Below are 13,803 nucleotides of genomic sequence, written 5' to 3'. Positions count from 1 at the left end.
ATGCATGAACCTAGCAGACATGCTAAATTAAATAAGCCAGTCATAGAAAGGCAAATACTGCATGACTTCACTTGTATGAAGTATCTAAAATAATCATATTCATAGAAACAGAGAATAGAATGGTAGTTACTTGGGGCTAAGGGGAGGATAGGCAAATGGGGAAATGTTGCTTAATGGTTATACAATTTCAGTTATGCAAGATGAATAAGTTCTAGAGAACTGCTGTGCAACATAGCGCCTAACAGTACAGTGCACTTTAGAATATGTTAAGAGACTAGATCTAATGTTAAGAATTCTTAGCGGAGCTACCCCTCTGCCCAACCACCAAAATGCACACACACAAGAATACACAAAAATTTTTGGAGGTGTTGGATACGTTTAGTACCTTGATTGTAGTGATGGTATTACAAGTATATCCATGTGTCCGAACTCCTAAAGATGATGAGTTTATATATACATATAATAAATTAACATATTCTTATAATAATATATACATTAAATGTGCAGTTTTTAATGTGTCAGTCATACGTCAATAAACAAAACAAAACAACAATATCTATGGAAGCATCATCCCCACAAAATCACTGTTTTTAAGGAATAACACTAGTTTTTAACAGTTCCTTCTTTTATTTTTGCCTTTTTCTGTAAATGTATTCTTTGGATTATATGAATTTAGACTTATTAATGTAATGTTGAGTTAAGTTCATTTGTCCTTCACTGAACAGTAAAGAATGTGATTTTTTGAGGCATATGTGTCTCCTGTTTCTGAGTGTAAAGAAATTATAAAAGCAGTAACACTTGATGATAGTTTTGACACCTTTTTCTAATTTTGGTTTTTCAGATATTTGTTTTTTTCTTTCTAGCCAAAAAAGGAAGAAAAAAATTTGGAAGTAAATATGAAAGAATGGATTTTGAGGTACGCTGAACAACAAAATGAAGAGGAAAAAAGCGAGAACTCTAAAAGTTTAGAAGAGGAAAGATTTGACCCTGTGAGTAGAAATTTATATTGGGCTTCTAGCTGGATAATCCTAGCAAAATATTTAACTTTTCTGAGACTTAGCTTCCTCATTGGTAAATTGAAGAAATGCTTACCTGTTGGAGTTTATATGAAGATTAAACAAAATAACGCTTAGGGAAATACATTACACAGAATAACTGCCTAATAGATGTTAAGTGCATTCCTCTGTGTTTAAAGAGATCATCACCAAATGTTTTTAAATGATTGTTATGTGTAAGGAATATGCTAAATTATTTGGATAATTTTTAAAAGCACATTCCTTTATAGAGGAAATCCATTACCTAGACAGAAAAAACCTAGATATCATAAGATAAACTAAAAATACAACGTTAAGGGAAAAAAGCAAGTTGTGGGAAGAAAATAATATAAAAGATATATCCGATAAAGGACTTCTGTCTAGAATTTATAAAGAAGTTTTAAAAGAACAACAGACACTTTACAAAAGCAGTTACATTGGTGGCCAATAAACATGTAAAAAAAGTTCAGTATTGCTAGTAATCAAGAGAAATGAAAACTGCAATGAAATACCACTGTGTATCTATCAGAATAGCTAAAATTAGAAAGGTAAATAATACCAAGTGTTGGGAGGTTGTGGAGCAACTGGAACACTCATACTTTGTAAGAGTACGAAATGAAATGGTACAACCACTTGGAAGACTGGCACTTTCTTATGAAGTTAGACATAAACTTGTCATATGATCTAACAATTTTATTCCTAGGTATTTACACAAGAAAAATGAAAATGTAAACAAAAAAAGACTTGTACATGGATGTTCCTAGCAACTTTATTTATAATAGCCAAACACTGCAAGCAAGCCTCAAAAACATTATATAAGGATGAAAGAAGCTAGGCACAAATGAGTACATACTGAACAATTTCATTATATTAAATTCCAGAGAAGTCATCTATGCAAAATCAATCTCTAGTGAGGGAAAGCAGATCATTGGTAGCCTGAGTCCAGGGATGTGGGAAGGAGACTGACTGTTAGACATGATGAGGAAACTTTTGGGTGTGAAGGCAGTGTTTTATATCTTGATTATAATGATGGTTATGTAGATGTATACATTTATCAAACACATTCACTTATACATTTAAAATGGGTACCTTTTATTATAAGTGAATCATACCTTTATAAAGTTGGTTTAGAAAGAAAAAAAGGAAGTTGCAGAACAAGCATACGTGGTCTAATGAACTCATTTGTGTAAAAGAAAAAAATATATATACATATATTTGCATTCTTATGTGCAGAAAGAAAACATCTGGAGAGATATACAAGAAGCTATTACTAGTTATTAGGACTGGGGTTGTTAGAGTGGGAGGGAGGCTTCTTTTTTTAATAATCTTCTGTATCCTTTAAGCTTTTTCAACCATGTGCCTGTATGGAAGTAGCATAAACAAAAAGAATTTAAGACAGTACAAGTCTTACTTTGAGGTTCAGAGAAGGAAGAGTTTTCTTCTCATTGGAGTATTAGGTCAGGACTTCATAGAAGAGAGGTGGGACTTGAAGGATATATGAAGTGTGCAAGGCAGCAAAAAATGGGAAGATGGTCCAGATGGATGAAATAGTGTGAATAAGGGTACAGAAGAAGAATTGTGCAAGGGGCCTTCGGGATTAAACAATAGATAGAGGGCAGAACATGTAGGTGAGTACTGGCAGATAGGAGTAAACAGGTAAGTTCAGCTGAGACTAGAAGATTTTGATGCCCAGAATATGAATTTGACAACTTTTCCTATTGATTGTGAAGAGTCGCTAGAAGTGTGGGGGCAGGTGACTGACAAGAATTTGACATTTTAGGTCAAATTTAGTACTGCTTGAGGTGGTTTGCAAAAGGTAGGCCATTTTGGTAGCTCCTGCACCTGCTCAGGTATGAAATAATAAGGTCCCAAATTGGAAATTAGAAGAAAAACAGTTAAAGCAAGAATCAATAGAAATTGGTGACTTACTGAATATAAAAGTTAAGCCAAAGACAGCAAGAGATTCATAGGTGAAGGGGTGGTGGTATCAATGCCACACATAGGAAAGATTGAAAGAATGAATATGATTTGGTTGAATTTGAGAAGATAGCTAACCCTTCTATCTGTTACACTGTATTGATGTTGACTTCTACACAAAATCGCCCCAGAATTCAGGTGGTTGTGCTTCTTTAGTGTCTCTTGCCTTCCTCTCAGCAGTTGTTTTAAATAGCAGCATTGCACATGCCCTGTTCTCCACCCTGGTGCTTTGATGCTTCTCATCTATTAACCTAACCTAAAGAAAAACACCAGTAATTTGAGTTCAGCTTTAAACTCTGTCCAGGTTTTGCTCAACAGAGTTAAATCCTTAAGTTTTATAACACCTGTTTTCCCCAGAGGCCATTTTTTTTTAATGCCCCTATCTTCCATAAGATAGAGATTATAGGAAAGTAACTTTCAGATAAGAATATTATTGTATTATTGTGTATACAATCCTTTAAATATGTATTTATAAAACGTATAAAAATTTAATTTTTCTTTTTACAGAAGTGAGCTCACACTTCTTTTTATTCTGTAGTTTGCTCTATGTAACATGTCAGGGAAGTTTCTCCATGTGGATCACCTTCATTCTTTTGCTACCTCATCTTTTTTACAGTGGCTGACTAGTTTTCTCTGTAGATATGTACCACACTTGATTTTCAATTTTCTTTTTCAGTCAGTACGGAGTAAACATCTATATACCTGCAAATCGGCACATTTGTATTATTTCTCTATGAAAAATTTCTAGAAGTAGATTTGTTGGTTCAAAGAATAAGATAAAAAGATCACAGGTTTTGATATAATACACTGATGATAGATAAACTAATCTGGCCTTTTTATTTCTTTATCATCATCATCTTTGAAACAACAGAATGAAAGATACTTGCACCTTGCAGCAAAACTTCTGGATGCAAAGGAGCAAGCAGCTACTTGTAAACTAGAAAAAAACAAGCAAGGCCAAAAAGAGGCTCAAGAAAAAATAAGGAAATTTCAAAGAGGTAAACACTTCAAAATTCTTAGATGTATAAATGTCTTTTCTTTATCAGCCTTTCTAGGATGGAGGTTGCCTCTTTTTTCCTAGTAATTTTTTCTAATAATTTTCCTAATAATTTATACTTGGGGTGGGCAAACTTTTTTTACAAGAAGCCAAATAGTAAATACTGTAGATTTTGCAATTTGTTATGATTACTCAGCTCTGCTGTCACAGCATAAAAGCAGCCATAGGCAGTACATAAAGAGAATGGTTACATTCTCATAAAACTTTATTTATGGATGCTGAAATTTCATATTTTTCACATGTCACCAAATATTTCCTCTTTTTGTCTTTTCAACCAGTTAAACATGCAAAAATCATTCTTAGCTCACAGGCCATACAGAAATAGGCAGCGGGGCTGGATTTGGCCTGTAGGCCATAGTTTATCAACCTCAGATGTATACATAAAATTCCATCTCCATTCAAGAAGGAGAGGTGAATACAATTCCATGAGTGTTTATTTCTAGTGAAGATGTTTTTCCAGGCCTTCTACATCTGTTAAATAATTTGTTTTAAAAATGTTAGTATATGATGTGAAAATAAATTGCCTCTGACTTCTAGCACAAATTCCTAGTAGGAAGTGTTGAATAATTGGCTATAGGAAGGAGGAATTTTTTTTTTTCAAAAACCAATCTGCAAAGTAACAAGGCATGAAAAATAAATATAAGCAAAAACAAAAACAAATAAGCATCATGGGTTTTTTTGATAGAAATGGAAACTTTAGAAGACCATCCAGTATTTAATCCAGCCATAAAGATTTCACATCAACAGAATGAAAGGAAGAAGCCTCCAGTAGCCGCAGAAGGGGAAAGTGCTTTGAACTTTAATTTATTTGAAAAATCTACAGCTGCTCCTGAAGAAGAGAAAGGTAAAATGAAGGAAAAGTGTTCCAGGGCATAAAATGTAAATAATAAAATGTCAAGGAGTGTATAATTGAGAAATTATATTACTTTGTATTCTGGCAAACTACATAAGATAGCAGTAGAGTTATGCTTCCACACACTGTCTTGGAAAAGTAATAATTATGATAACTTATGGTGATTACAAATATCTTGCTTCAGCCTCATCTCTCTCCAGCCCATCTTCCAAACTCCTGCCAGAATTATCTTTTCATAACACAGATCTAAATGTAAGTTTCCTGTGAAAAACTTTAATCAGTAACAAGTTCAAATCCTGTATCATGGCATTGAAGATCCTTTGCATTCTGCCACAGTCTACCTCTCTACTTTGTTCTCCAAGCTATGTACCACAGCCACATCATTCTTTAAAACATATGCTCCATGACTTTGCTCATCCTGTTATCCCCTTCTTGGTCAACCTTTCCCTTGCTTAGAGGCTCAAATCAAACAGCACCTCTTCTTTAAACCTTCCCTGATTCCTGCTGTACCACCAGAGGTGTGTAAATGTTCTCTTCTTTGTGCTTCTAAGTAAATTACTGATTTAGCTAGTGTATTTATCAGTCTGTAATATAGTTAGTTGAGTCCCACACTAAATTGTCAGTTCTTATTCTTTCCATAAATATTTATTGAATTTTTATTGTTCACAGTGTCAGTTACTAAAAAAAAACTTAGTTTTTGCCCTCTTCAAGTACACAGTCTAGGAGGAAAGGTAAACTTTAAATATACACAAATACATTATTACAAATTGTGATCTGTGCTATCAAAGAAAGAAAACTGGCTTCTATCAATAGAGATAACAAGAGCGCCTAATTTAGATGAGGGAAACCTGATACCTTGCTTTGACATCTGACAGATGATTAGGTGTTTGGCTGGTAATAAGCTGGTGGAAAGAACCTTCTAAGGAAAGGGACAGTACATTGGAAGTGTAAGGTGGAAAAAAGCTTAGCGCATCACTATTCAACAGAACACTATGATGGGAATGTTCTACATCTGCATTATCCCATGTGGTAGCTGCTAGCCAAATATGAGTAAACTGCCCCTTGAACAATGCAGGGGTTAGGGGCACTGTGCAGTCAAAAATCTGCATATAACGTTTGACTTCCCCAGAACTTAACTGCTAATGGCCTACTATTGGCTGGAAGCCTTACTGATAACACAAACAGCTGATTAACACATATTTTGTATGTTTTATGTATTATATACTGTATTCTTACAATAAAGTAAGCTAGAAAAAAGAAAATGTTAAGAAAAATCATGAGAAAATACATTTACAGTACTGTTCTGTATTGATTCCATGAGTTTACGTCATCTGTTTACAAGAGGAATCATCTGTCAGTACCTATATCAACATTGTACAAAACACTGTAGGTGCTATATGTATTACTAACACTAGACATCAAAAATGAAAGGATAAGGTGAAAAAGAAATTCTTATTTGTTTATAGGTACAATAATTCATGCATTGATAACAAAGAAGTAGCTTTAATGATAGGCTAGTGTAATCGACAAAGTTGCTTTGCTGTAGCCTGGCCTTATACACTAATGAATGAATCATAAATTTTTATGGCTTACAGTATTACAGTCATATTCGTAATATAGTATTGGAAACTTTGTTACATTTTTTAAAAAAACACTTACCTGTGATGATAGCCTGACATGCAGTTTCTCCAGTTATGAGAGAGGGGCATATTGTGTGGTAGTGTAATTCTTTGAAAGCAAAGTTATAAAACAGAAAACTAACAAGTTATCAATTTTATATTAAATATCACCTAATGCCTATGTAAGGATAGGCTGTCCACTTCAATATAAGTCTTACACATGATGTTCTCCATGTATTTTTTTTATATATTTATTTCAAAAGGAGGAGGGTATAGCACAATGGTAACGAGCATGCTTAGCATGCATGAGGTCTTGGGTTCAATCCCCAGTACCTCCTCTAAAAATAAAAAAGTAAAGCTAATTACCTCCCCCCCAAAAAGACAAACCAAACCAAACAAAAAAATTTTTTTTAATAAAAAAATATGCATATAAGTGGACTTGTGCAGTTCAAACCCATGTTGTTCAAGGGTCAACTGTATCAAGCACTTGAAATGTGACTATAGTACAACTGAGAAACTGAAATTTTAATTGTAATTAATTTAAATGTAGCCACATGTGGCTGGTGACCACTGTATTGGGCCAGGCAGATTTAGAGCAGTTAAGGAATTGACTAATAACCAGTGTTGGCTGCTGCATGGTGAGAATGATGGAAAAGTGACAACAAATAGGCAGGGATGGGCCATGGAGAGCTTTTAGGCAGTAGTGAAAAATTTGGACTTTATGTTAAACATAACATGAAGCTATTGAAGGTGGTAGTGGCAGCTGTTAAGCAGAGAATGACATCTGATTTATATCTTTCCAAAGGATTGCCCTTCCTGTGTGGCAGCCTGCCAGACATTGTAATTCAAAGTATTCTAAACAATTCATTAATGCATAGTATCATAGATATTTTTACAAGAATATGTAACTTAAGATACTTTTCTTAAAAGTCAGATTTTCACTAATTCTGTCCATCAAGAGGATTTCCTTGCATCACTTATAGAAGAGCAGAACTTTCTTTCTATCCTTTCTTAACCTATTCTCTTCTAAAATCCCTCAGAAGAGATTGTATATTACTGCATGTCCATTTTAAAGACCCAATCTTTTCCTATCATTTTAGGGAAAAAGAAAGAACCTCATGATGTAAGAAATTTTGACTATACTACTCGAAGCTGGACTGGAAAATCTCCCAAACAATTTCTGATTGATTGGGTCAGGAAGAATCTTCCCAAGAGTCCAAATCCTTCCTTTGAAAAAGTTCCAGTAGGTAGATACTGGAAATGTAGGTATGTTTTTCAGTTAATTGAATGAACTTTTAGGAAAATCTAAGATGAGAATCTTTTTGTTTCTTATGAGTTAAGTAGACGTTTAGGAAGCTTAATTCCACATCTCAGGTTGATAGTGTTTGTAAGTTACTATCTAGTACAATGTCTGCCATGGAAATAATTTAATTTAAATAGTGTGAACTACAGTTCAGTGTTAATGGAATTCTGACCTTTTTTACTTCATCAGTTTTATTTTTAAATGTTTTCGGCTTCTTTGTAGGGTAAGGGTAATCAAGTCTGAAGATGACGTACTGGTGGTCTGCCCTACAATCTTAACAGAGGATGGCATGCAAGCTCAGCACCTGGGAGCTACTTTAGCTCTTTATCGTTTAGTGAAAGGGCAGGTGAGACTTTTTAGATCTAGGTGTTTCAAAAATCATTTGTGGAGTAATGAGTATATTTTGTCAACATAAAACTGTACCTGCATGTGGAAGGTAGTATTTAATTATGGCCCTTTGTGCCAGTTTTCTTTTTCCTGAATGCTGCTTCTGATTAATCCTTGTTTCTGCTTATTTATAACTTTGACTTCCTCGCACCCCTAAAGATAATCCAGTCTTCTCCTTAGACCAAAGGCTCTGAACCGTTTACAAGCTGTACTAATTTACAGATTAAAAAATAGTTGTGTTAGAGTGGATGAATTAAGGAGAATTTTAAAATTTGTTTTCCTTAAATGTTACATTGTCTCTCAACTATAAAAAATTAGACATTGGTTCCAGTTTTCAATTTCAGGCTATATTGATTATAAGCTTCCCGTTTAAGGAAAGATGAAAATAAAGTACTACTGAAGAAAGCACTTTTAAGAGACTATAATGCCCCTTTTTTTGTGGGGTGGGGTGGGGAGTGGTATTGTCACCTTTTTTAAAATAATAAATGTGTGTATCTTTCTTCATGGGAAATTAGAACCACTGAAAATTTAGACAGTGATTAAGTGGAACTCCAAACAATAGTTCTTTTCCATTTTCTGTCAGTAGACACTCTTAATGTCTTTATTTCCCTCATTTTGCAAAATAAGGTATCATAAGGTAAGCTTAACTGAAGGAAATGACTACCAGTGTTATAGAAATCATTGTGGGCTCTTTTATAACACAGAATTAGAATAACTTAGATTCCATCCAGTGTAGTTCATTTTTAAATTATACAACTGCCAGACTCTCAGAGGGAACTTGTTTTAGAAATGCTTTATGGATCATCTACACATTCATATAGCAGCACTATAAGAATAAATAATAAACATGTATTTAGTAGTTTCCTGTGATCCAGTAATAAGCATTTTACATGATTAACTTAGTCTTCCTCAGAGTATGCCTATAAGGGAAGTGCTCTTATTAGCCCCATTTTACAGATGTAGAAACTAAAGCACAGAGTGGTTAAGTTACAAGCCGAAGGTCTTACAGCTAGTTAGTCTAGAAGCCTAAATATGATAAGCTGTTTGTAAATTTGCATCATATGCATGTATATCTTATATTAATGTAATAACTTATTAGTTTAAGAGACATTTTAAGAAGATAGCTATCCTTTTAAGTTCTAATCTGTTGAATTTTGGTATCGAGTGGTTAGTGAAAACAACATACTATGGTTTTGGTCTTTTTTTTCCCCCTTTATAGTCAGTTCATCAGTTGCTTCCTCCCACTTACCGAGATGTTTGGCTGGAGTGGAGTGATACAGAAAAGAAAAAGGAAGAATTAAATAAAATGGAAACCAATAAACCACGTGATCTTTTTATTGCCAAACTTCTGAGTAAACTGAAACAGCAGCAGCAGCAGCAACAACAGCATTCTGAAAATAAGAGAGAAAACTCAGAAGATCCTGAGGAGTCTTGGGAAAATTTAGTTTCTGATGAGGATTTCTCTGCATTGTCCTTGGAATCAGAAAAGGCAGAAGATTTGGAACCTGTTAGGAACCTCTTTAGAAGGTTGCAAAGCACACCTAAGTACCAGAGACTTCTAAAGGAAAGGCAACAGTTACCTGTGTTCAAACACAGGAATTCAGTTGTTGAAACTCTTAAAAGGCACAGGGTTGTGGTTGTCGCAGGTGAAACAGGGAGTGGTAAAAGTACTCAAGTGCCACATTTTCTGTTGGAAGATTTGCTTCTAAATGAGTGTGGAACAAGTAAATGTAACATTGTCTGTACCCAGCCCCGCAGAATCTCAGCGGTGAGTTTAGCCACAAGAGTGTGTGATGAATTGGGCTGTGAAAATGGACCTGGAGGAAAGGTAAGCTGTTGTTTGAATGGTAACATTACTCACCCATAGTCTTGGGATCCAAATGGCACCCGTACCATATGTGAGTTTTGACTGATACTGGTTGTTCAGTAGCACATCCCAGGCACTTTCCATGTTTTTGAATGATGTGATGTTATGCCACTCTTCATATGAAAAGGATTGTCAGTAATTGTTATTAAAATTCTCATATAAAAGGAAAAATACACTCACTTTAATAATTGAGTATTCAAATATATTACATACTAAATTCATCAAAGAATATAAACACATACAAATATAACTCTAATATCATATATCTCAAGTTTTTGGAAATCTTTTCTGTGGAATGTATTCCTGAATGATTTTCATAAGTTCAGTGAACAGAAGGAAAAAACAATATAGAAGAAAATGCCAGACTATTTGCAAATCCTGTTATATAAAAATAATAGAAAAAGGACTTAGATATCTACTATTGTGCATTTTGCCATGGAAGTATACACAAAATTGGCTGGACCTTAACCAAATACGATAAATTCCAAGTTCATATAACTCAGCTGAGTTATACTTGGAATTGTTCTTTTTAGATACAGAATTTAACATTTTTGTCTCTATCTTTAAGCTAGGTACCCCTTCATTAAAAAATTTTATGTGGCAGTTTGTCTAGGTTTCTTTCATGAAATGTAATAGTTAAAAAGATGATTTCTGTCTTAAAAGGCATTTACATTTAAGGGTTTAAAGGGATGACATATGTATACAAATAAAACAAAGGAATGACTGAAGGAGTAAGAAAGAAAATGTGATAGAAAGATTCCTATCAGACACCACTGGTTTTTAATGGTGGCAGCTTTTATGAGATCCTGATAGAAAAGTAGACCAAATTGAAGGAGCTGCTCCAGAATTCTGTTCCTGAGTACCTCAATGTTTTGCTCCAAGAAAATTTAATAAGAAATTAATTAAATCTATTAATATTTTCATAATCATGTTAACAGTACTCAAAGCAGTGAACAGTTTTTGTTTCAACACTCTGAAAATAAAAAAGATTTTTCTTGTTTAAAATTGCCAAAACATTTTATAGTTTTATATAATTGAAGACCGTGGGAAAGTAATAAATTGCACCAAATAGATTTACTTAGACTGCTCCATATAGTAGCGGGATCAACACCTGTGCTTCACTTTTTAAGGCTTGTTTCCTAGATCACTTGTGAAAATCTAATCTTGGCCTTGTGTCCTCCCTTCAGAATTCTTTGTGTGGATATCAGATCCGGATGGAGTCTCGAGCTAGTGAATCTACCAGGTTACTCTATTGTACAACAGGGGTTTTGCTAAGGAAACTTCAAGAAGATAGTCTCTTAACTAATGTGTCTCATGTTATTGTAGATGAGGTGAGTAGATTCTATAGTCATGTTTAGAAAAAATTCTAAACATTTTTGTATCAAAATGATGTTACTCCTAATATTAGCTAACTTTTTCTTCATGCTTATAAATGCTCGACACTTCACATATAACTACTATTTAATTTCCTCTAACAAATGTGTCTCATATTAATTGATTTATTTAACAAATACTGTATAACATTTGCTAGATGCAGTGCTGTTCTAAGGACTTTCATATATATAATTTCATTTAATCCTTCCAGCAATCCAGTGAAGTAGATTTTACTATCCCTATTTTACAGTTGAGGAAACCGAGGCACACAAAGGTTAAATAGGTTGCTCATGTTCACCCAACCAGTAAGTTCTGCAACTGGGGATTCAAACCCAGCAATCCAGCTGCAGCCATCTCTTACCTGCTGTTGCTCAACTACATTTGTTAAAAGGTTTTCTCTGATTCTTATAAAAATGAGGAATCCTCATCAACATGTCATTTTTCTCTATAGATATACCCCTACTTGAGTAAAGTTGAATACACATTTAAAATTGAATTATTTTAAATGGTATACTAACTTAGTATATGTAAACTGATTTGTATATAATCTATTGAAGAAGAAATAAGATGTATAGCATTTCTATTATTCAAAAATTTTTTTCGTTTTCCTGATACAAAGTTTGTATGAACATCTGTTAATTCACAAAGTTCAGAAGGCATTAGTGAAAGTTCAGTCATTCTTTGATTCTTAATAGACTACATACAGATTATTGTGTTTTTCTTCTCCTTTTGGTTAGTAAGTATTAGAAGTATAGAGAGATACAAAAATGAAAATAAAAATTATCTATAGTCTTATGACCCAGGAAAAAAATCAGTGTTGACATTTGTGTATTTTTGTATGTGTATATTTAGTATGTGTGTATATTTACTTTCAGATTCTTTCATCATTTGATAGTCTACAGAAACATTTTTAATAGCTTTATAATAATATATAATTTGGATATCCCGTAATTTAACCATTTTCCTGTTGTTGGACAAGCTTAGGTTAAGATGTGTTTAAATATATTTTGGTAATAGATAAGAGATAGGAATTCATTTTTATCTTTGGAGTCTTTATTCTTTAATGGGGAAAGAAACTGTACTATTATCACTAAGGTGTCCAAAAGCTGGTGGGTGGGTATAGCTCAGTGGTAGAGCACATGCTTAGCATGCGTGAGGTTCGGGGTTCAGTCCCCAGTACCTCCACTTAAAAATTAAAAAAAATAAAAAATAAAGATGCAAAAAGAAAGAGGATGTATGGCTGCTTAACTGAGTAGGCCCATGGGTAACTGCTTCTGGCAGTGATGGGTGGAGAATGGGGTGTCATAGCTTTGCATAGCCAAGACCTAGATTTATCAGTATCCTCAGGAATCAACTTAAGTTAAAATGCTAATTTATCTATTTATAGTGAGAATTTTTTTACTGCTAGGTAAGATAAAATATTTGTATTAGCTAGTCAGTAAGTTTTCTTGGAGCCCCAAATTATTAGAAAATTGCTTAGTAAATATACATCAGAGTGAACCATAATTTAAAAGTCATACCAACTTCAGGGAGCTGCTCTTTAATGGTTTAGTATTAACAGTCTGTAGATGTGATTTACTGAATTGTGCTTCATGTGATACTGTCAACTTCTTGTTGAACAGTACAGTAAGAGTAAGAAGAAGCCCAGGGAAGTTCATCATCATTGAGTATAAGTTGAGTATAACAATGTAAGAGGTGCTGGGACAGAGTTCATTGTATTATTCAGGACCTTCTTTATTAAGATGCTCAGGATAATACTTCTGGCTTTCTTATTAGGAATAGTTGTGTGATTTGTTTGTTTACAGTCAGTGTGTGAGTTAAGTCGCTTTTCCTTTGACTGCTGGTATGTTTACAGCCAGACTTTTTGCCCACCTCTCCCAGGTGTACTTAATAAAGTACACATTTTTATTAGTTCTATTTTATGTTTTATCCTCATTTTTTATTCTTTTTTTAAAAAATCAGTATCTGTATAAATTACCATCTATTTGAGGAGGTTCTCTAGATCTGTTTCATCCATCAGAAAAAAAATCTCTCTCTTGAGATTCAGATATAAATATCCTGGTCAAACCACCAAAGTAAAAACATCCAAGATTATTCCTTCTTCTTTCTCCCATATCCCCTAAATTCAGTCATGTAGACTTACTGGTTTTACTTTTCTCAAATTCATTCACTTTTCTCAATATTCACTGGTGTAACCCTCATGTAGGCTACCATGATCTCTCTAATTACTACAAAAGTCTCTGATTAAACTTCCTGCTCTCTGTTTTGTTGTCCTTTACTACATTCTTCACATTATAGCTGGAGTTATCTTTTTAAAACAAAACTCAGGCCA

The 13,803-nt window shown here is 33.8% G+C and overlaps 1 protein-coding gene across 1 annotated transcript in view; it reads left to right on the top strand.

Moving 5' to 3' along the window:
• DHX29 (DExH-box helicase 29) overlaps window positions 1-13,803 on the top strand; it is a 43,560-nt gene that overhangs the window by 11,220 nt on the left and 18,537 nt on the right. Inside the window, exons 6-12 of the mRNA XM_010977762.3 lie at window positions 864-989; window positions 3,883-4,009; window positions 4,754-4,912; window positions 7,641-7,806; window positions 8,066-8,189; window positions 9,450-10,058; window positions 11,285-11,428. Coding sequence (XP_010976064.1) covers window positions 864-989; window positions 3,883-4,009; window positions 4,754-4,912; window positions 7,641-7,806; window positions 8,066-8,189; window positions 9,450-10,058; window positions 11,285-11,428 — 1,455 coding nt within the window. The remainder of the gene's footprint in view (window positions 1-863; window positions 990-3,882; window positions 4,010-4,753; window positions 4,913-7,640; window positions 7,807-8,065; window positions 8,190-9,449; window positions 10,059-11,284; window positions 11,429-13,803) is intronic.

This window comes from Camelus dromedarius, chromosome 3 (assembly GCF_036321535.1).
Source record: "Camelus dromedarius isolate mCamDro1 chromosome 3, mCamDro1.pat, whole genome shotgun sequence".
NCBI classification, from domain to species: Eukaryota; Metazoa; Chordata; class Mammalia; order Artiodactyla; family Camelidae; genus Camelus; species Camelus dromedarius.
Note: the sequence above shows the minus strand (reverse complement) of the source record. Positions and strands in the feature narration are given on the sequence as shown.